At 40.0% G+C, this 19,133-nt stretch overlaps 4 protein-coding genes across 4 annotated transcripts in view; 2 read left to right on the top strand and 2 right to left on the bottom strand.

The window, feature by feature from the left end:
* Window positions 1-328: 328 nt before the first annotated feature.
* LOC131266373 (nucleolar complex protein 3 homolog) lies at window positions 329-3,109 on the bottom strand. The gene is made up of 6 exons (XM_058268867.1): window positions 2,973-3,109; window positions 2,302-2,901; window positions 1,892-2,226; window positions 1,217-1,796; window positions 688-1,087; window positions 329-605 (listed from the first exon to the last, which is right to left on the bottom strand). The coding sequence occupies exons 1-6, from the start codon at window positions 3,019-3,021 to the stop codon at window positions 371-373; spliced, it is 2,199 nt and encodes a 732-aa protein (XP_058124850.1). The 5' UTR covers window positions 3,022-3,109; the 3' UTR covers window positions 329-370.
* A 3,396-nt stretch (window positions 3,110-6,505) lies between these two features.
* LOC131263777 (uncharacterized) lies at window positions 6,506-9,491 on the top strand. Its single transcript, XM_058266031.1, has 4 exons — window positions 6,506-6,608; window positions 6,688-6,804; window positions 8,123-8,613; window positions 8,713-9,491. The coding sequence occupies exons 1-4, from the start codon at window positions 6,507-6,509 to the stop codon at window positions 9,020-9,022; spliced, it is 1,020 nt and encodes a 339-aa protein (XP_058122014.1). The 5' UTR covers window position 6,506; the 3' UTR covers window positions 9,023-9,491.
* Window positions 9,492-10,343: 852 nt separating this feature from the next.
* Window positions 10,344-10,886, bottom strand: LOC131264443 (homeobox protein H2.0-like). Its single transcript, XM_058266746.1, has 2 exons — window positions 10,620-10,886; window positions 10,344-10,550 (listed from the first exon to the last, which is right to left on the bottom strand). The coding sequence occupies exons 1-2, from the start codon at window positions 10,884-10,886 to the stop codon at window positions 10,344-10,346; spliced, it is 474 nt and encodes a 157-aa protein (XP_058122729.1).
* A 7,795-nt stretch (window positions 10,887-18,681) lies between these two features.
* Window positions 18,682-19,133, top strand: part of LOC131264442 (putative mediator of RNA polymerase II transcription subunit 26) — an 11,803-nt gene continuing 11,351 nt past the window's right edge. Inside the window, exon 1 of the mRNA XM_058266745.1 lies at window positions 18,682-18,913. The gene's annotated coding sequence lies outside the window, so the exon portion shown is untranslated. The remainder of the gene's footprint in view (window positions 18,914-19,133) is intronic.

Below are 19,133 nucleotides of genomic sequence, written 5' to 3'. Positions count from 1 at the left end.
ATAAATGGAAGACCTAATTGAGCATACCTAATAAAGAGCGAAAGTTTCTTCCATTCCTTTGTTTCGTGATTTAAGTAGTAATTTATATAACTCAGATGTCAGCCTAGATTTGAATCAACCTTTGCAATTTGCGTCTTCACCTCTTCCAAATTTATGTATCCTTGCGAAGGAGCAATTTAAAATAACTGAACAGATGGAAAACTCTCAGAACTACTACGGTACTAGAAAAATATTTACTCGTCCAAGTCTGAGTAATCCGTAACAAGTTTGGGATTTAAGATGAGGAAAAATCCTGTCGGCCATTATAGTAAATTTTTCAAAAGTCCTGTATCCTGTGAAATTAATGAGTCGAAAATGCGAATCAACTTTATTAACATTTGTGTTTTTTAGCGCACTCATGGTAGTAGTCGAACATCAATGCGTCGGTATTGGACACGGCAAGCGGAACAACCGGGTTGTAATTCTCCAAGAAACTCTTTTGTACCAATGCTAGTGCCAATAGACTACGATTCCTGCTTGGGTATTTTACTTTCGAAGGTTGTGGAATTTCCGGATTGAAAACCATCTCCGAACAGTCATAGTTAGTGTAGAATTCCCCAGGAGTCCTGCAATAACATACGGTATAAAAGGGAAAAATAAACGCATTACATAAGAGCCACATTGTATTGCAATAAAAGCTGTACTTACAAAGTTCTTCCAGCACTGATGGGCACGTTATCCGCTCCTTTCAGTACGTTTGTTATCATCTTGCGCACCGTTTGATGATAATGCCGGGTCAGGCAGGTAGTTTCAAATAAGGCCGTGCAGCTAGCATTTGAAAATTCCGGCTCTTCGTTCAACGGATCAAACTTACCAGACCCTACGTCGGCTTCCGTATCAAGCAGAATGTCGAGCTGTTGATTCATGTTCATACAGCTGCGAATCAACGATATCAGACCAAGGGACCCGTTAGGCAGCACCTGAAGACAAAGCGTAGCAAGACGCTTTACAAAACCAACAAAGCGATAGTACGTAACGTTACGACGACGCTTGAAGAGAATGATGTCCAATGTTTTTAGGATTGATTCCATATCTTCATGATTTTTACCTGAAAGTATTTTAAAAGTATGTTTGTAACAAAACTTTGGTATCTTAATATTATTTACGAAGATAGGCCCCAAGGGCCGGCCAAAACATAAGTTGGATTAGAGATGTTACTAACATAAACTATGCTCACCTGCATTAACATACAGAAGATTTTTGTAAAAATGCGAATAAAATCTTGCTGGATCGATATTTAGAACTTCTCCCTGTCCACTGAGGATAACGAACACGGTTTGGATACAGTGCAATTGCTCGCGATACCCAAGCGAAGCGTTTACTAGTAGATTGTTTAGCAATTCCACCAAATCGGCAAAGAATTCAATATTGATAGTGTGCGCGAACTTCGAAAGCCCTTCCAGTGTTGCACTCAGAACCCGTGAATCGGGATAGCATTTTAATATTTTGAAATAAATCATAAAAGCCATTTTGGAAATGTCGGTCAGCTTGCGTCGTACCACCTGTTTGCTTTCCTCGGCCTTCGTTTCGAAGATGTCCTTTTCCAATTCCTGAAGTTTTTTCTTTCGCTTACGTTCCTTTCGTGACATGTTGATGAAGTACGACTTTTGTTTCTCTAGTTTTTGCTTTTTCAGCTCTAGCAATGTTTCCTCGTGCATATTGATTCGATGGATCTGCAGATATTTGAGGCAGGACACCATTTCCGGAAAAATGTTTCGTTCCTTCTTTTTTATCAGCATGTTAATATGGCGAACCGTCTGGAATGCGAATAGAAGCGTTTCGAATGGAATGGATTTCAACTTTTCACTGACTGGTGTCTCACGATTTCAAAATTACTAGGTAGTTAACTTACATGGTAGCTTAGATCCAATCTTGCATCGGTCTTGAATAGCGTACTGAAACATGAGTGAACTATTTTTCGAACACTTTCCTTCGCATCGTTCAGCATGATAACGAGCACCTGGACAATATTTGGGCTATAGTTGAAGTACGGATGTGCCAAAACCAAATCGCACATACACTGTACGGTAGTTTCTAGCAACTGACGAGTATCAGTGGACAATTTTTTCGATTCCCGCAGCATCCGAGTATATTTCTCCGTTATGCGCTCCAGATGTTTCAGAAATTGCTTATAGTATGTCAAAAGCTTGTTTTCGTAATTTATTCTGGAGAGTGTATCCTTTTTTACTGGAAAATGAAGGAAGAAACATTTTATTAGCTTTTAGACTTCTACCTTTTTTAACAAAATCCTGTAACACTTACATGTTTGCTGTTCTTTGTCTACAATGCCGATGCGATATTCTGGAACTATGTCCTTAAAAACTTCCACCAGTGATATAATAGCAGTTTTGCGAATAGCAAGGAAATTAATCGACCCATCTCGGTTGATATCCCGCACCAAATCGACTAAATTACCCAGATTTTCGATCCTGGCTTCAGGATTTTCCAATATTGCTGCACAGGACGCTCCTATTAGAAACTGCTTCTCTTTGATCTCCGCGTCGCGTTTAACCAGCAGGTCAGCTAGCGTGACGATTTCCTGCTCCTTGGAAACCGCTTGCCTGCTATCCTCGTCCGTGTCCGATACGTCTCCGTCTGACAGATCGTTTGTCGCGCTATGTTTATTGCCCAGTTGCTTGGGAGCCGTACGGGTAACCAATCCTTTGCCTTTGACTTTGATAGGCAACAAATGGTCCACTCGTTCCCTGTTGTACATTTCAGACTGAATGTTCCTTCGGTACGCCTTTTCCAGATCCGCGGAGGTAGGCCTTCTCGGTTTATCGTCCCGAAAACGGTTCGTGGCGCCATTGGAGGCGTTGGATTTAGTTTTGCCATAAGACTGCACTTGTTTCACTTTTTTTCCTACATGCGGAGAAAGTAGCCCAAGTTAGTTATGGGATTTATAGTTCGTAGATAGACTTTACGGAACATACCTTTAGTTTGGGCCTTTGCTTTGATAGATTTTTTCTTCAATTTCACCATCTTCAGGCAGTAATGTTACTCAGGACACCGGTACGTGTAGCCGCTCGAGCATGCGGAAAAATAGTTATGTTTATCAAACTGTCTGCACATGTGGCTTCTGACAGATGTCAATCCCGTGGAACGCCAAACTGGCATCAACAAGTTTTAAAAGCCTTGATCACAACTTGAAATAAAAACTGAAATAGCTAATGTGTTAATAAGTTTTTAGTACCTTGGTTAAAATTCTGCAACAGACCCCTCAAATGAAAGTGCTTTTGAAGAGAGACAACTATGTAAAAAGTCTTCTGTAATTCTTAGTTTATGAAACTTGAACTATGAAACATGAATGAGGCGCTGGTACAGAAACCTTGGTTGGTATTTACCGCTGAAATAACAAATTTGTTAATAACTTTATCATGGTTTCAGCCATGCATATTGATTAGAAGTTCTGTAATCAAATTAATCTCTTCTTAAAAGGAGGTCTATAGCCTCAAATTAAGACCTCTGTTCGAATCGCTGTTTAGCTGTTGTATTGGCAACATTTAAATACAACCGTTATAAACCGCTTGACAATTTCCCCTTCTTTCCCCTTTTTAAAAGGGATATTTCTCCTTTCAGCTCTTCAACACTCACACACCTTAAATTTGCAATTATCCTTTTGGTGTACGGGAGCCGTTGCCAATGAAATCTTTTTTTGTGGTATTTGTTGTAGCAAAGAAGCAACAATAAACAAGCAAAATTGCATGGACTTTGATTTCCCTACTGGAGCGTCAGACACACAGTGTGCAAGGATGAAAAAACCAGTAATGTGAATGGGACCATTCAAGTAGCACTTTATGTGTGAGGAGAAAAGATTCAAGCAAGTACGATGAAGGTCGCTCGTAGTTCTGCATGATTTGGGTTTTTGTGCGAGAGCAGTTATTTGCTGGTCGTATCGATCTCGTGAGAAAGTCGTCAGGACATTGGCAAATTATGCATGTCGAACAAGGATAGGTGGTCGAATTGCAGTAACGAAGGGACATTTTCGCATCTGCGCAAACGGAACGCGGATTCCATTTCGCTTGTGATGGTGGTTTATTGACAGTAGAGCGGTCCACTAGACATACAGTCGCATAGAAGAAAGAAAGAATACTGGTAGTGTCGCAGCATAACGAACTTTATGAAGAAGATCTTGCCCGTAGCTAAGTTCAACCTCGTCTGCCTGCGTGTTCGTGTGGTTCACGTTCCTTATTGTGCTCGGTAGAAAAATTCGATTTTCCACGTATTCCTGGCGTTGCGTGTATGCTGAATTTCCTTTTCCGTACTCCTCCTTCTTTCGTGCTTGAAGCACGGAATTCTTCGTTAAGCCGAAAAGTGTTCCACTGGTTCTGTGTCGAATATGTATCCCCAAAAGGAACGGCCAGCTGTGGTGGTAACCAAAGGGGCAGCTAGATTTTAGCAGTGGTCAGCAGCAAACAGGCCGTGATTCGCGTTCACTCAGTTATGCACCACCGGTGGTACCATCAGAAACTTTAGTCTCGGCCCGCAAAGAAGCGTGTTAGCAGCTCGTTTTCAGGAGACTTAGAAAATGGAGTTTGTTCTTGCGTGAGGTGTTTGTTCGCAAACGTGAATTGATAAAGTTTTCCAGCAAGATTGTGGCTGGTGCAAGCGGAAGCGACCAATTTTTCCCAGCAAGTTGTGAGTTCGTCGCGAGTGAAATCACGTTCGTGTCCGTGTGTTGAACGATATCATGATGCAGTCCCTTTTTCTCCATAATTAACTCACCATAGTGACGGAGCCCAAACCACAAGTCCTAGATATAAGGTTTTAGCTGGCACTAGCTCAGTACCGCACTAGGTTGACTTCCCCAAAGGGCCAGCAAGCCTTTTAATCAACGGGCAATCCCGTCACGGCCGGGTGTTTCAGGTAGGCTAACGATTACATTTTAAACGAGACATTTTTTAAACTAAAGAAGCATAACCAAGCGCGTTTACATCGGGAAAGTTTTGGCTTTACAGGGCTTTTTGATGGAATGATCAATTTGTTTCAATTTTCACTTTCAAATGCCGGCGACAATTACGGGTTATAGATGTATGTCTATATTTGCGTTATGTACTTTCCATTAACAAAAAAACGTTTCTAGACGCATTCTGTGGCGCAGCGGTTATACTCAAGGCCTTCTTGCATGGATACTTTAATAATATATATTTTGTGACCACCCGAACGTACTAATTTGGGGACCAAAAAATAAACGAATAGGTGTAGTTGTACCGATTATTCGCGAGTCAAGGGCTTCCTGTTCCCATTATTCCGTTAGCTGAACGTTTCAATTTTCCCAGATAGTTCGCACGTGCCACCCGTTGTCCAAAGGCCGAGAGAAACGGTAGACGGTATATGTGTGTGAGTGTGTATGTGTTTGCGGGCGCGCGCGCGCAAAACTGTAGCCCACACCGACAACGATGTTGGCCGATGTTTTGGCGCCCGTTCATGTATTTCGTCGGTGACGGATATGGCGAGAGTAAACAGGGCGGTACTACTGGCTGTTTTAAGGGCCCAGACAACCGTGCTGCCCGAGCAAGAAGACGGCGCACCATTCAAGGAAGAGAATTCCCAGCCGGAGAAATGTGTACGCGGCCGGGTGTACGGCCTGGCAGTTTGATCCTTTTTCGCCACAATCCGCGATTTGTCGAGAGGTCTCTTCAAAAGCATAGGTGTCGTATTGCGTACAAGGATCAGCGTAATTTTTTTTCTTTTCTGCCCGACCTACGTCATTTAGCAGCATTCCCGATCCCCCTCTGGCTGGCTAGTAGTGCCCGGTAACGTATACATATGCACATGAGGATGATGTCACTGTGCTGCGGCGATTCTAACTTCTGCCCTTCTACATAAATATCAAACCGCGTTGTATGCATTTTACTTTATGTACAATTAAGCATGCACCATGCGACATACAAAAGCGCATGCATAGGCCAGCGAACATGTTAACATTAGAATGTTATTTATTTGGGTTAAGGTCGGGTTGCTGGAAAGAAAAATAATGATTATAGTAATCAATTGTTGCTGCAAAAACCATTTACTCATTGTTCAATCTTGATAGGGGTCTGGATTCTTAAAGCTGAAAGTATATCACTCTTTCGGCGCCCAAGGCTGTTAAAATGACACAGTAACTTTGCTAGGCAAAGTGCCATGTAGATTTGTCCTACTGGGTCACGAAACCAAATGTTGGTCACGCAAAGGAAGATTTACGCGAAGGTAAAGAAATAGACTCGCGATCAAAAGTTTCGGTGGCGACAGTTAATGGTGCTAGGAAGGCTTGAGATGTTTCCAAACTTGTTCAAGGTGGGTGTTGAGTCAGTCAAATCGCGTTAAAACGATAGTTCCAAAACAGGAAGGGTCTTGTGGACTGATGGTTAAGGGTGACGGAAACTGAACGTGGTAGTGTTGAGCGTTAATTCAGCGATTCTTATTTACTTTCTCATTGCAGCAATAACGTGAGCTAGTGCTAGAAACATACGCCTGTTTTAAGGATGGAGCTGGCACCAGAGGGGAAAAATTTTGTGATTGTGAAGGAACACGAGCTCCCAGCATTGATGGAAGAGCTGGAAAAATATTTTCCGCATTCCTTAAAGGTGACTTAATTACTAAATATTGCAACATTTTTGCTAGTCTAACGACCATTAATTTTAACATTTGCTTTATATCTTTCAGTTTCATCAAACTATTCAAACGTACCTGAATGATAGAGTATGGCAATTTCAATTTTATAGAGCAAAGACTTGGCCTGAAGATCCTGTTTGTTTGCATTTTGCTGGCTGTACATATACGGTAAGATTTAACATACCAAGAAAATTTATTATAAGAGACGATTGTGATGTTATTGTATATATCTTTTTGAAGATTATCCAACGTTTTGGATCTTTCTAAATACCATTGATTAAACAAAGTTCGACATGACGTTTGTTCAAACTCATCATACTCTACGACTTGAATCCAAATTCAATCATAAATTATTAATCTTATTAAATGGTCGACGAAACTTATCGAAATAGTGGGGGTCCGCGACAGCCGAGCGGTAGCGTCGTTTAGAAAATCGGCCCATGAGCGCGCCGGGGCTCACCACCTCGACGGCGTTGGTTCGAATCCCAACCGAGACCGGACCCTCCCCTGTGCGAGAGGACTGATTATCCACGTACAACAGGGAAACAAGTCTCGTAAGCCCTTAACGGGCAGGCACGACTTAAGAGGTCGTTACGCCAAGAAGAAGAACAAAAATGGTTGACTTTTTTTTGTTAAATTAATTAAATTAATTTTCTATCAATTTTAAGGTTTTTTTATACACTAAACATTCTATCCAATTTAACGTTTTTTTGAAAATAACATAAGAAAAGCCCAAGAAATGCATTCCGATATATTATTGCACAGGTTAGCATCGCAATATTAAATTAGCTGAAAATTTCTGTAATGAGGGCGTAAATGATTTTGGCTCTTAGTGAATTCACTTATTCGAAACAAATTTAGAACCCAATCCAAGATCCAACTTCGAGGAATCTTATAAAGTTAATCAAATATCATGATGTAATTAATTTTAAGAAAAATAAATCACACCACCATTTATCAAACGATTTTATCAGGACTGTTTGCTTATCTTCGAAAACTATTTTCTTATAGCTCAAGTGGAACATGTCCTTATTCGTCTAACGATGTTGCAGTGGCAACACGTCCTTATCTGTCTAACGAACTGTTCTCGTTTTACTTGATAATAAATTGAAAATTTGTTTATTCTAACGCTTTCTCGGGTCATGTCTGTCCCAATAAGGGCTTAATATACTTTTTACTGCCTAGGACCGTGGTCGTGGGTCGATGTTCCAAGGCTTTAAAATGCCTCTTGTTTTATTGATCCCTTCAAAGTAATGTAACGCGCTTTCATCTAAAAAACACGACGTTCACCATAGTTTATTTCATAGTTTTCTGGACACGTTTCGGAAAACGAAAAAAGATGGATTTTATTGGATCTTGTCTAGAACTGCTAAGGGATGCGGTATTATAAAATAAAGGTTGGATTTAAGAATTAGGATATCGAAAACAACAAAATCAAAGTGAAATAATGAAAATATTTTGCTTTTCTTTTGTCTTTTGACCGCAGCCGGATAACAGGACGAACGAAAGCGTAGGTATTTTTTGTCCACCGGACAGACTAGAGCGAATGGAACTGATTAAAGACGAGGACATTCTTTTCGATTGGCATAGTCCAATTTACATGAACTTTACCCATGTAGGCATTATGTACAAGATGGAAGAGATATTTCGTGAAAAGGTTAAGGGAAAATTGGACGGGCATATCTATGGTGATATTTATGTGCATGAGTGCCCGGCCGAGTTAGATTTAGCGTTGGAGCCACTGGCCGCGGACGAAGTGATAATGAAACCGCTCTGTATCGACGACGTGAAGGACATTCACGATCTGTATCCGGCCAGGGATATCGAATGTCTGGAACTGTTCGAGAAACTAGTCCATCAGCTGCCGGGCTTCGGGGTGTTTACCAACTTGGACAACGAACTGGCCGCCTGGAGCTTGCAATCCTACTACGGTGGAATGTTTTCGATGCAAACGAAACCGAAATTCCGAAGAAAAGGGTAAGTGTGTTGCTATGACTGAGAAAATTTCCGCAAAAGTTTCGAGCGAAGCCGTATCCTCGCCATCGTGTGCTGATCGAGGATGTCTTATGCTCGTAGGTATGGCATTCAGGTCGCACAATCGCTGACGAAGCTGGTCATTCAACGGGGCTACATACCTTTCGTTGTCATACGCCCGGAAAACGATGCCTCCCGCGGGCTCTACATGAAGCTGGGCTTCCGGAAGGCGTTTGAAAGCGTGCGTGGTACCTTTCTGCCGTTTGTTGGCGAGGAGCAGCTGCCGGTGAAGTCGGCGATGGGCGTCGAAAATGGCACATCGACGGAGGAGCTACCGCTAGAGAAGCAAAACGCCCTGACCCGAGCCGACACGAATGGGACGCTTAGTGAAAAGGAACACGTGGAATGTTAAATCTCATTTGATTCAGCAAACGAATACAACAAGAAACCCCGATACCGGTTAAAGGAAATCAGCCACGGAAATGAAAAGGAAGTGTGTCTCGACGGAGTCGTTTTTGAGTGAAAAATTCAACATGCAGATCAGCATTTATAACAGTAGCGATCGCAACCCGCCACAGCAGCAGCAGCAGACGCAGCAGTAGCAGCAGCCGCAGCAGCATCAGCAGCAATCATCAGCATCAGTAGTGTTGGATGCCGACCGTCGCCATCGCTGCCCTAACGCTGCACCCGCTAAAGCCTACGCAACCGTCACGACTCTTACAGGCTAATACAAGTAAATGGACTCATGTGCTCACATGTGGTCTTATGTAAAGGCAGAAGATCTTGAACTATCTACCAACAATGCGCACTTAATATGTTTTAAATCAAATAGATAGATTTCTTATATAAATTTCTATTGAATAAACAAAGTTTGCTTTATCTTACGAATATTGTGCTGTTTCTTGTTATAACCTCTTCTTCGCAGTGCCAAGAGCGTACAAATCAATGGACAATGGAGTACGGCTTGTCTATCGGTAATACGCGAATTCGCAATACGCGATTTTCTAAAACTGACAGCTCATAGTTAGCGCTCATAGATAGCGATTTTCTAAAAAAGTTGCTTGAGTTCTGATTAGTCAATTTTACTTTGTTTTGGTAGAATGAAGTTTTTAATATACACTTTTTAATAGAGATTTGGATAATGGAATAGAAGAAATGGAACACTTATTAGTGATTTGGATAGAAGATATCCCGGCTGACAAAAATTCAAATTTTTTGCAGCTGTCATGTATCCAGGTAGTTTTTCCATGGCAGATTGCTGGGACTCTTGCTGGAACTACATAGTACCAGCAACAATGTCAATTTCTGTCAACCGGGATGTTAAATAAGCGGTTCCCTCTTAGTGTCAACTCTTCAATATGAGGTATAAACGATATGGCAGAGGAAATCCGCAATACGCGAAAATTCGATATACGCTATTGCGTTCGCTCCCAAACATTCGCGTACTGTGGGGACCAACTGTATATCAACTACATGTTTTTACCAAGTAGTTTACAAGCATTTCCAGATGATAAAACCCTGATCTGCCATATTACTGTAGGCTTTGAGTCAACTGTAGACCGACTCTATTTCGACTCTATTAGGAGGAGATTCGAGGAAAATTCTAGAAAACTTTTCTAGATAAGAGAATATATTTTCAAAAAAGAACGCGAGTAGAAAGGATTCAATAGATACAGGCAAATTGGTCAAGAGTAGTTTTATTCCCTTTTTGCCACGCACCGGTGACGTAACGTTTAATCTATAATAACTTCTATGTCTTCACTGTCTTCGTTGATGCTAAGCGTAAGAATTTCTGCTACACTGGAGTTGTAATCTTTCGATAGCATGTCGTTACTTGCTATCCGCTTTTCCGGTTGCTTATCCTGCGTTGGCGCGAGTAACGACGTGCTCTTCACCGTGTGCCGCCATTTCATGCGCCGGTTTTGAAACCACACTTTAACCTATGAATTAAGGGAAAAAGGAGTTATCGGAGGTAAGGCATCCACCTTGAGCCGAGGTCACCGAAATACCTGCGCATCGTGCAGCCCAAGATTGGCGGCAAGTCGTTTTCGATCAGGTTTGGTGATATATTTTTGCTCCTGAAACGTTCGCTCGAGTCCTTTGCGCTGCAGCGTGCTGAAGACGGCTCTCGACCACGATCGCTTCCGCCGGGAGAGTGATGTTGGTCCTCCTGCCAACCGTGTGCTGCCGACGGCGTAATCGTTCGACCGCGATTTGCTACAATCGGCTGGTGGCAGCAAACATTGGTTCACCGACCCCTCCGTCAGCTCGTCCATACCGTATGGCGAGGTGCTTTCGAATGATGTTGTTCCCAAATATGCTGAAGATCCGTGCGGAAACGCTGCCACTATGCTCGGCGTTTGTTGGGGGAACATACTACATCCTGCCAGGAACAAAAAAAAAATCGTATATTTCTCTAGTTTATTGGGAAGGTGATTATGGCCTCTATGTACTCGGTCTTATGGAAGAAGACTTAGAAACATGGGTAACAGAATTCTCCCAACCGAATATTCTAATATTATGCATTCGAGGAATAATGGTATGGTCCTTTTGAGTGACGGAACATTCCTGGTTAGTTTCGGGGATCTATCCATTTATGGTTTCCTAATGCATCCAAAATAGTAGTTTCACTTTTATATATAGTGCTCGTTGTGATGGATTTTTTCTTTGTTAAATAAGAATTTTCCAAAAAAGAGCTATTAAATCTTTGTGGAAATGATTATATTTTATACAACCTAATCTCGACTTTTACAAATCTATACAATTTTAGAGTGCAACATTTTTATTTTTAACATTTTAATCCGATGTATAATTGAAGATGTTAGTTTCGGTCAACTATTTAGACAACAAGTGTCTGTAACACTTTCATGCAAGTGAAGGTAAGTAAAAATAACATCATAACAAAATAATTATTAGTAATAACATGCTGCATAGACAAAAAATCCATCATTTTTATTAACGCATTTCGCATTCCACGAAATAATAAAAAAAACATGTTTATTATTGCATTGTCTCAATAGCTGATAAATAATATGATATAATACAGAGTATATGATTATTGAGGTTCGAATCCCAACCGAGACTGGACCCTCTCCTGACGAGAGGACTGACTATCCACGTACAACAGGGAAACAAGTCTCGTAAGCCCTTAACGGGCAGGCATGACCAAGAGGTCGTTACGCCAAGAAGAAGAAGAAGATGATTATTGAGAAATATGATCAATGTTTTAACAGGAAAGTTCATAAAAGCATTACAAAATCATGAAAAGATTACATCAACACATTTTGAGGCCATTATTTTCACTTTTACATAGTTTTGTTGTTGTTTAGACATTTTATTTAAATAGTTTGCTGTTCAGCAACAAATCACAAGAACTATCATCGTACAACTAATAATAAATCCTATCATAAGAAAATTATAGCAAGGGTGGAATTATAATCATGATGGAGAACTAGGCATCTATTTCCTAAACTTTTCGATTTTCTTGATGTTGGAGAGTCATAACATCAATGAAGTGATAGATTTTTTCTTGGTTTAGTTCCAACCATTTACCATTTAAGTCGCAAATTCCGATAGTACGTCTAAAATCATTATGTACACATTTAAACAGTAAACTGTATTTTTATATAAACAAAATTTGTTCAATTTCATGGCATGTGAACAACTAGGAGTGAATTTATAATCACATCAAAGTATTATTTTTGAATAAATTAAAGCAACATAAGTTTTAACTATGGTTTATTAAGTGCGCACAGTAACAAATATTCTCATGTAGTAAAGTTTAAATTATTGAGAAAAAGTGGGCTTGTTTCCCCTGCAAAATTTATCCAAGAGTAACATGTTACCAAAGTTACCAAACTTATATGCTTTTGAGAAATTTGAAAAACCTTTAATCCAATTGTCAATCCGACTATTCCTGTTTTAGTTCCACAGCATAAGAAAAGTCCTGTTTTAGTTCCATGTGAACCACAGAATCTCAGTGTATGGTGCCGATGAAACACAGTGCATAAAATGAGCTACCTCGACAAGGACATCATTATCAAACGAATATACGATCATGCTGACTATGCAAGATCGATGAATGATGGTCAATAAATAAAAGCATATCTTGTTGAGCAGCCGGAAGGGGCAATGGGCCGTGTGGTGGCAACAGTACACAAATTGCCATCCTTCCCGACAGATGCAACATGTTATCATCAGTTATTTCTTTGTTATTTCGTAAACATATGGACCAGTTTTGCCTGATTATTTGGACTTGAACAACAAACTAACCAGAATTCTGCGTCCGTTCGTGCCCCAAGATAAGTCGATCGCCGAGTGGAGTGAAAGAAATCCGTAACGTTGAGCGGGAGAAAACGAAAAAAAAACAAAATCTCTATCCGTAGGATGGAGGCTAAAAGGGACGAAGGGACGGAACTAATTTCGTGAAGAAAGATGCACCCTGCATGTGAGGAAACGCGGGCATTGCTTCTTCTTGTAAACAAAACAAACGATAATTTTGGAATTACCTCTTCTAGCATCCACTTGGAATTGTTTATTGGGTGTAATTAATTATGTTTCGCCGCGTTGCTCGAGTAACAGCCGCAACGAATGATTGGTGAAAGAATGACCGGCAGGCCATGTGTGTGTGTGTTTCGTGTAGACCATATCCCGCGTGAGGTGCGTGAGTAATAAAACGAGGATTATTTCGAAAAAATATAGAGTTCAGCAATGGGGCAAAGGGCCCACGGAGGGAGTACAAGGTTGGCCTGGGGTTGGCGCATGGTTAGGGGATGGCATTAGTCAACCATCTCGAGTGCAGGATAAAAAGTCGTTACCGCTTTCTGTCAGATCTAGATCTAAATATTCACGGCAGATATAAACAACACGTAAACATTCCAGCGGTAGAGAGAGGGTACTTTTAAGCGAGGGTGCGGGTGCGTGTGTGCCGACGATTGAGTTTGTTTGAAATAATTATTGATTTACAATCCATCCTTTACGCAACAGGCTTAAGCATCGGCCGCCGCAGTTTGTTCCAGTCCATGCCACAATCCGTATACACGACGTTTACCACTTTTTATGAACGAAAATAATTTCGATGGGGTAACGTAGTATTCTGAAAAGTGCATCAAATTCGTGAGAACTGTATAAAATAACACCGTAGTCATGCTTTTGTCTTTGCCTAAGTTAGAAAACTTTTGCATTGTAGCTAAATTTTAATAGTTTTAAAATTCTACATTGTATACAATTGAAGTATTTGAGTAAATACAATCGTCAAAATCTATGATGAAACCTGAGGGCAGTTGCACAAGCACATTTCTTATAACATTAACGTACACAACCTTATTTTTCATCATTCAAACCTGTTTTTATTTGGAGTAATAACTGTCTGTGGTGTGTTTAGTCTTGCCCATCTCGGTTAGGCTCTCTAAAAATCCGAAAAGTATGCTATTACAACAGGGATTTGCGTTCGATCTACACTATGTTTGCTTTACTTTCAAAACTTTATTTTTTGCCTAAAGTTTACTTAGAAGATTCTGCTCCGAGTCTACGAAGTGTTTAAATAAGAAAGAAATATTTTCGAGACAAAACAAGATACTGTAATACCAAAACGATCAAGCAATGTAATGTAGTATTCTGAAGTTCAATGTATTCCAATTGGTTTAACAAATTGAATTCCTAAATTAAGCTTGTTCTGTTTAGTAATGGACTCTTATTGAAATCAGTTTAGTTACGTGTATTAACCATTTATCGTGTTTGGTTGGTGCTTTATTTTGGCGAAATAGGTATGTTACGATTGAACTGTCGCAGAAGATACATGGATAGCAATTATAAAATTTAAAGCAACGGGCTAGGAACGAATGAAAATTCGTGAAATCTGGAGACTGAAGTGAATAGTTGCAAATAATATGTTTGTATACCTATTGGTCCATGTCCAACGCGGACTGGTAGCGGCTTGAGAATTAATTTAGGAACTCTTCTGTCATATTCGCTTGCTATAAAGCCGTAAGCGTGGTAGTTATCAGTGACTCCAGAATATTGTAAATCTCCACTGCATTCACTTGCGCTGGGTAAACATACACCTGCACTAACTACTTTACCACCAAAATGGCCTTCTTTCGATGTGGTATGCTGCAGAATGGAATCTTTCGGTACGTTATCCGAGAAAGAATCACCTCTACACTCGTCACAACAATCACCGTCGTCACTCTGTTTGCGCTTATCAATTTGATTGACACAACTTTGCACACCGGTGCAGTATGGCGATGCTGATTGCTCGCGATCGCATTCTAGCCGGTGATCGTCCTTGCTTCGACTCAGCAGCCGATCAATCCCAAAGGTCAGTTTAGGATTTGCAGATTCGTCTTCGTCGGACGACTGACTAGCTCCGGCATTGTGTGGAAGCCGTTCTTTGGGTAAAATGTGAGCAGTTTCCATCAACACATTTCCACTGTCACTTCTTTCGCACATGGTTCCCGAACGGCGCACGCACAGAAACTTTCACATCACGGCAGCCGTCGCAACACTGATCGTGCGCCAAGCTGTGAACGATCGGAAAAGCATTGCGCTCGACTTTTCTGTGGAATGTTGTGATGTGCAGTGGGCGGAGTCTCACGGAAGAGGATCGTTCGTGAAGAAGGAGCCACTATCGTACACCAACGAGGGCCAATCAGGAACTGTTGATTCTATCTGATAATAATGGAATGTGGGAGTAATCGCACAGCTTTTGTCGGACGCAGATCATGGTGGGTTTCGTAATGTAGTGCACGTGGAGTTTTATACATCGATCGAGTAAATAAACGAATCTATCACGGTAAGAGCATCTCCATCGATCATTTAGCATCGAAGGAATCGCTGAGATAGCAACAACCGGATGTAAATATCAGTCTAGTATCTTATAATAGTTGGTTTGTCTGTCTAGAATGGTCTTTTTTAGCGTTCGTAAAACTAGTAGCTGGGAACACATTGTATGGAGTAACAAAATAACCTTTGCTCCCCTCTTCGAATGGAAGCGTTAAACTGGAGTAGAGATAGGAGATTGTGAATTATACCAATTTGTTGAAATCTTATGAACTTGGAACCAGTGCTGATAGTGGTACTTAAAAAAATGGGTGCAAATGAGGAACAGAATAGTACAATTGAAAACTGTTGACAAAGATTATTAATAGGATTAAAACTTCATTCACGCATCGTCGATGGTAATGGCAGCTTGAATATTATGTAATTCATGCATGGCGAATTGTATGTATGCTGCATTTCCTTCCTACAACCGTTTTAAGGGTTGGTTTTCTTTGCATTTTCAATAAAACTGCGTTTGATAGCATAACTTGACTATGGAAAGAACACCCATGCTGGCATACAAGGAACGATCGCAGCAATGATAAAGCATAACACGACAAAACCATAATATGTAAGCTCATCCACACGGTGGATAGCAAAGCACGATAAAATGAGTTATAGTATGTGATTCCCAGTTCCTCCTGCAAACTAATATGCTGGACTGTTTCTTTCTTTTCCCATCTAAAGAGTAGTGCGACCAAGGCAGATATAAAGATAACAATCTAAAGCGTGTTCGCGTGGTGTTTTAGCCCTTCGTTTAAGATGGTTTATGAGGTAACCGACAGGCTTCCCAGCATGCGCTCGTGTAGCTTACCACGTTATTAGGGAGAGACGGTTTGGAATCACAAAACGATATTCAATGTATATTTGGTTAATGTATTTGGTCCATACTATACACTGTCGATTCAGAATTTAGTTAAAAGTATCTTTGATTAATTCCAAGTGCAAGCTTCTAGTTGAACCACCAAAAATAACATTATCAGGCAGATATAGAAAAAAATACACAATAATCAAAGAAAACACATTGGTTAAGCAATTTGATTGCAACACAATGTTGATAACATTAAAGCATTCAGTCAGACTCAAACATTTTTGTTGAAAAAACCTAACTGACCCTCTACTGACCATTCCGTTTTGCAATTTGCAATTTATAAAAAAATGCGAAACCTTTCGGTTTCGGTTGTTTTTAGTAATAAGGCTACCTAGTGGTGGGTTTATACTTCCGTGGAAAAGGAACAGGGTGATTAACATATTACATTTTAAAAATTTGTTTAAACATTTCTTGTTCGATATATAGAATAGCAAGACTATGTAATTTTACTTCCCCCATACGTGTAAATACACGTACCTCATTTTAGAACGAATAACGGGTTTCTTTTCAAATAACAACATCTAACACTAGGGTCTGCACACATTTCCTAAAACAATGTTTTCAAAGTAGAACTCTTTTGAAAGAAGTATAAACTTTCTAAATAGTAAAGTTGCTCAGAAAGTAGTATAAGATAATTTCGTTGAATTTTTATTTTTTTTAACATATAACAGGAACACTTCGTTCAACATTTTTAATCTTCATTTTTGGGAAGAATACCAACCTGAAATCATGAACAAATCCGAAAAAAATAGCTCTAACATTTTCTTACGGGCCGGATAAAATCAGTTGACGGGCCGGACTTTGCTGACCCCTGATCTAACAGGATTTGTTGGATAGACCAAGGATCAGCACACCTTTTAGAAAAAAGACCAGATGATTAAAGAGAAACGGAAAGCGCGGGCCGGATATCTTAAACAATGAATTAATGTTTTCAAAATAATTCTAAACTCTTTTGAATATAGTATCAACTTTATAAATAGTAAAGTTTCATTTAAAGTGGTATACATAAGCTAAAATATGTTAAATTGTATCGTTAAACTTTTTTAAATATGTTCATACTTGTTTTCGTTGAATTTTGTTGGTTGTTGGTTTATTTTACTCTTAAGTTTTTTGTCTATCAGCTTCGACAAGTTTACAATATGTAAATTGTATTGATATGTAAATTGTATTCCTTGAATGTACTTATTTTGGATGCGAAGCAAACGAATTATTGCTGTTGGATTTTTTATGAGACTCACGACGCTGGAAAGTTTATTAACGATCAATAATACCAATACGATAAAACAATTCTAACAAAAAATATACGAGAAAGTCACTTGGTATTTAACAAATCGTTCAACAATTTTAATCTTCATTTCGGAGAAAAAAGCCTGATATCGTGAACAAATCCGCTAAAAACTGAGATGGGTTTATGCACGAAACATTAAAATTTTCTTACGGGCCGGATAAAATCAGTTGACGGGTCGAACTTTACCCGCCCCTGGGATAGACTATAGAAATTGTTTGTTCAAGAAAAGGTCGCATTTGGTGTATCTGAGGTACAGCACGTTTATTCACTTTAATTCAACTCGTTTATCATGGAAAAACTCTATGAATTTTATATTTTTAATATATATATTTTTTCAAACTGTATACAAATTAAACTATATTTTAATAGAGAACTTACCCAAGGAGAACCTTGCTGCACTTTCCTACTACACCTTTGGTAGGGTCGTCAACGACATACCTAAATTCCTAAATACCTAAATTAGGTGAGTTACCCAACTAGAAATGTTGGCGTTATTTTGGGGTAAAAGAATTCTTTTCAGAACTGCCCGCTCTTCTTTTCAGAATTCTTTTACCCCTTCTTTTGCAGCAGATTTCCTATGCAATCTAGGCGTAAACCGACTTCTGAAAAGAAGGGTAAAACAATTCTCTTTATACTTGCGGGACGCCTCAAAAGAGAACGCTTTTGACGTGACAGTGCGTTTATAACATCTATTTCTGACTATACGTGGCAAAAAACGTATACCCATTCGTAGTAGATTATATGAGCTGAATTCAGGATACGTTCGCGACGTCGCCTGACAGGCGCTGAACTCCATGCAAAAAAAACCTAGCGTGATTCGCGCAACATCGCGCGAGGTTTTTTTTATATGGAATTCAGCTCCTGTCAGGCGACGTCGCGCTGTAGTGTGGACCCCGAGTTAGGGTCAAGTCAGAATCGAATCAAATCGAGTCCCAAACCAATCAAATCTGATTCGAATCCTAATCGAAACAAATCTTTAGAATCAGTCAAATGGGATTCGAATCTTTAGAATCCGTCTAGGGATTGAATCTTCGAATCTTCCGAATCCCGATTCTGCCAACACTAGTCTGTATTGAAAAGTCGACGACGACGACGAAATTGAAGCTCCATCGGTTAAACTTTCATTAAAAGTGGTGTTTAGTGGATTTTATTTGTTGGTGTCTGAATTGGATAGGGCTATAACTCTACCATTCAATTGCGAATGATCCGTTCTGTGCCCTCAAAAAAGGTTTCCCAGTGTGTTAAATACAGTTGAAACAATCCAAGCAAAACACAGGAAACCAAAGCCTCAATCTTCGCAGCGAAGAAAGTTCAGCATTCTTGAGGTAGCTATGTCTCGCTTTGTCCAATAGTGCGCCCTCCTTCTCTCCCGTGCACGCTTTTGAAGAGGTCGAAGAAAAAACCATTATGTGAATAATACATTGGAATGTTGGCATGGTTAATTTTAACAAACTGTGGTAGTTTGAAGATACCACATTAGTTGAATATGTAAACAATGCTCGAATGAAAATGATATCTTGTGACGTTCCCGAAGAGGAAGTTTGG

The sequence above is a fragment of the Anopheles coustani genome, chromosome 2 (genome assembly GCF_943734705.1).
Source record: "Anopheles coustani chromosome 2, idAnoCousDA_361_x.2, whole genome shotgun sequence".
NCBI classification, from domain to species: Eukaryota; Metazoa; Arthropoda; class Insecta; order Diptera; family Culicidae; genus Anopheles; species Anopheles coustani.
The sequence above is the reverse complement of the archived record's forward strand: the minus strand, read 5'-3'. Positions and strand labels throughout refer to the sequence as shown.

Excerpts from the sequence above, each read along its gene's own strand:
- LOC131266373 (XM_058268867.1), bottom strand. The coding sequence starts at position 3,021 with ATGGTGAAATTGAAGAAAAAATCTATCAAAGCAAAGGCCCAAACTAAA. Across the intron at positions 2,227-2,301 it reads AGACAAAGAACAGCAAACAT|TAAAAAAGGATACACTCTCC; the intron begins GTAAGTGTTACA and ends TTCATTTTCCAG. Across the intron at positions 606-687 it reads ATCAGTGCTGGAAGAACTTT|GACTCCTGGGGAATTCTACA; the intron begins GTAAGTACAGCT and ends ATGTTATTGCAG.
- LOC131263777 (XM_058266031.1), top strand. The coding sequence starts at position 6,507 with ATGGAGCTGGCACCAGAGGGGAAAAATTTTGTGATTGTGAAGGAACAC. Across the intron at positions 6,805-8,122 it reads TTGCTGGCTGTACATATACG|CCGGATAACAGGACGAACGA; the intron begins GTAAGATTTAAC and ends TTTTGACCGCAG. Across the intron at positions 8,614-8,712 it reads CCGAAATTCCGAAGAAAAGG|GTATGGCATTCAGGTCGCAC; the intron begins GTAAGTGTGTTG and ends TTATGCTCGTAG.
- LOC131264443 (XM_058266746.1), bottom strand. The coding sequence starts at position 10,886 with ATGGACGAGCTGACGGAGGGGTCGGTGAACCAATGTTTGCTGCCACCA. Across the intron at positions 10,551-10,619 it reads TTGGGCTGCACGATGCGCAG|GTTAAAGTGTGGTTTCAAAA; the intron begins GTATTTCGGTGA and ends CTTAATTCATAG.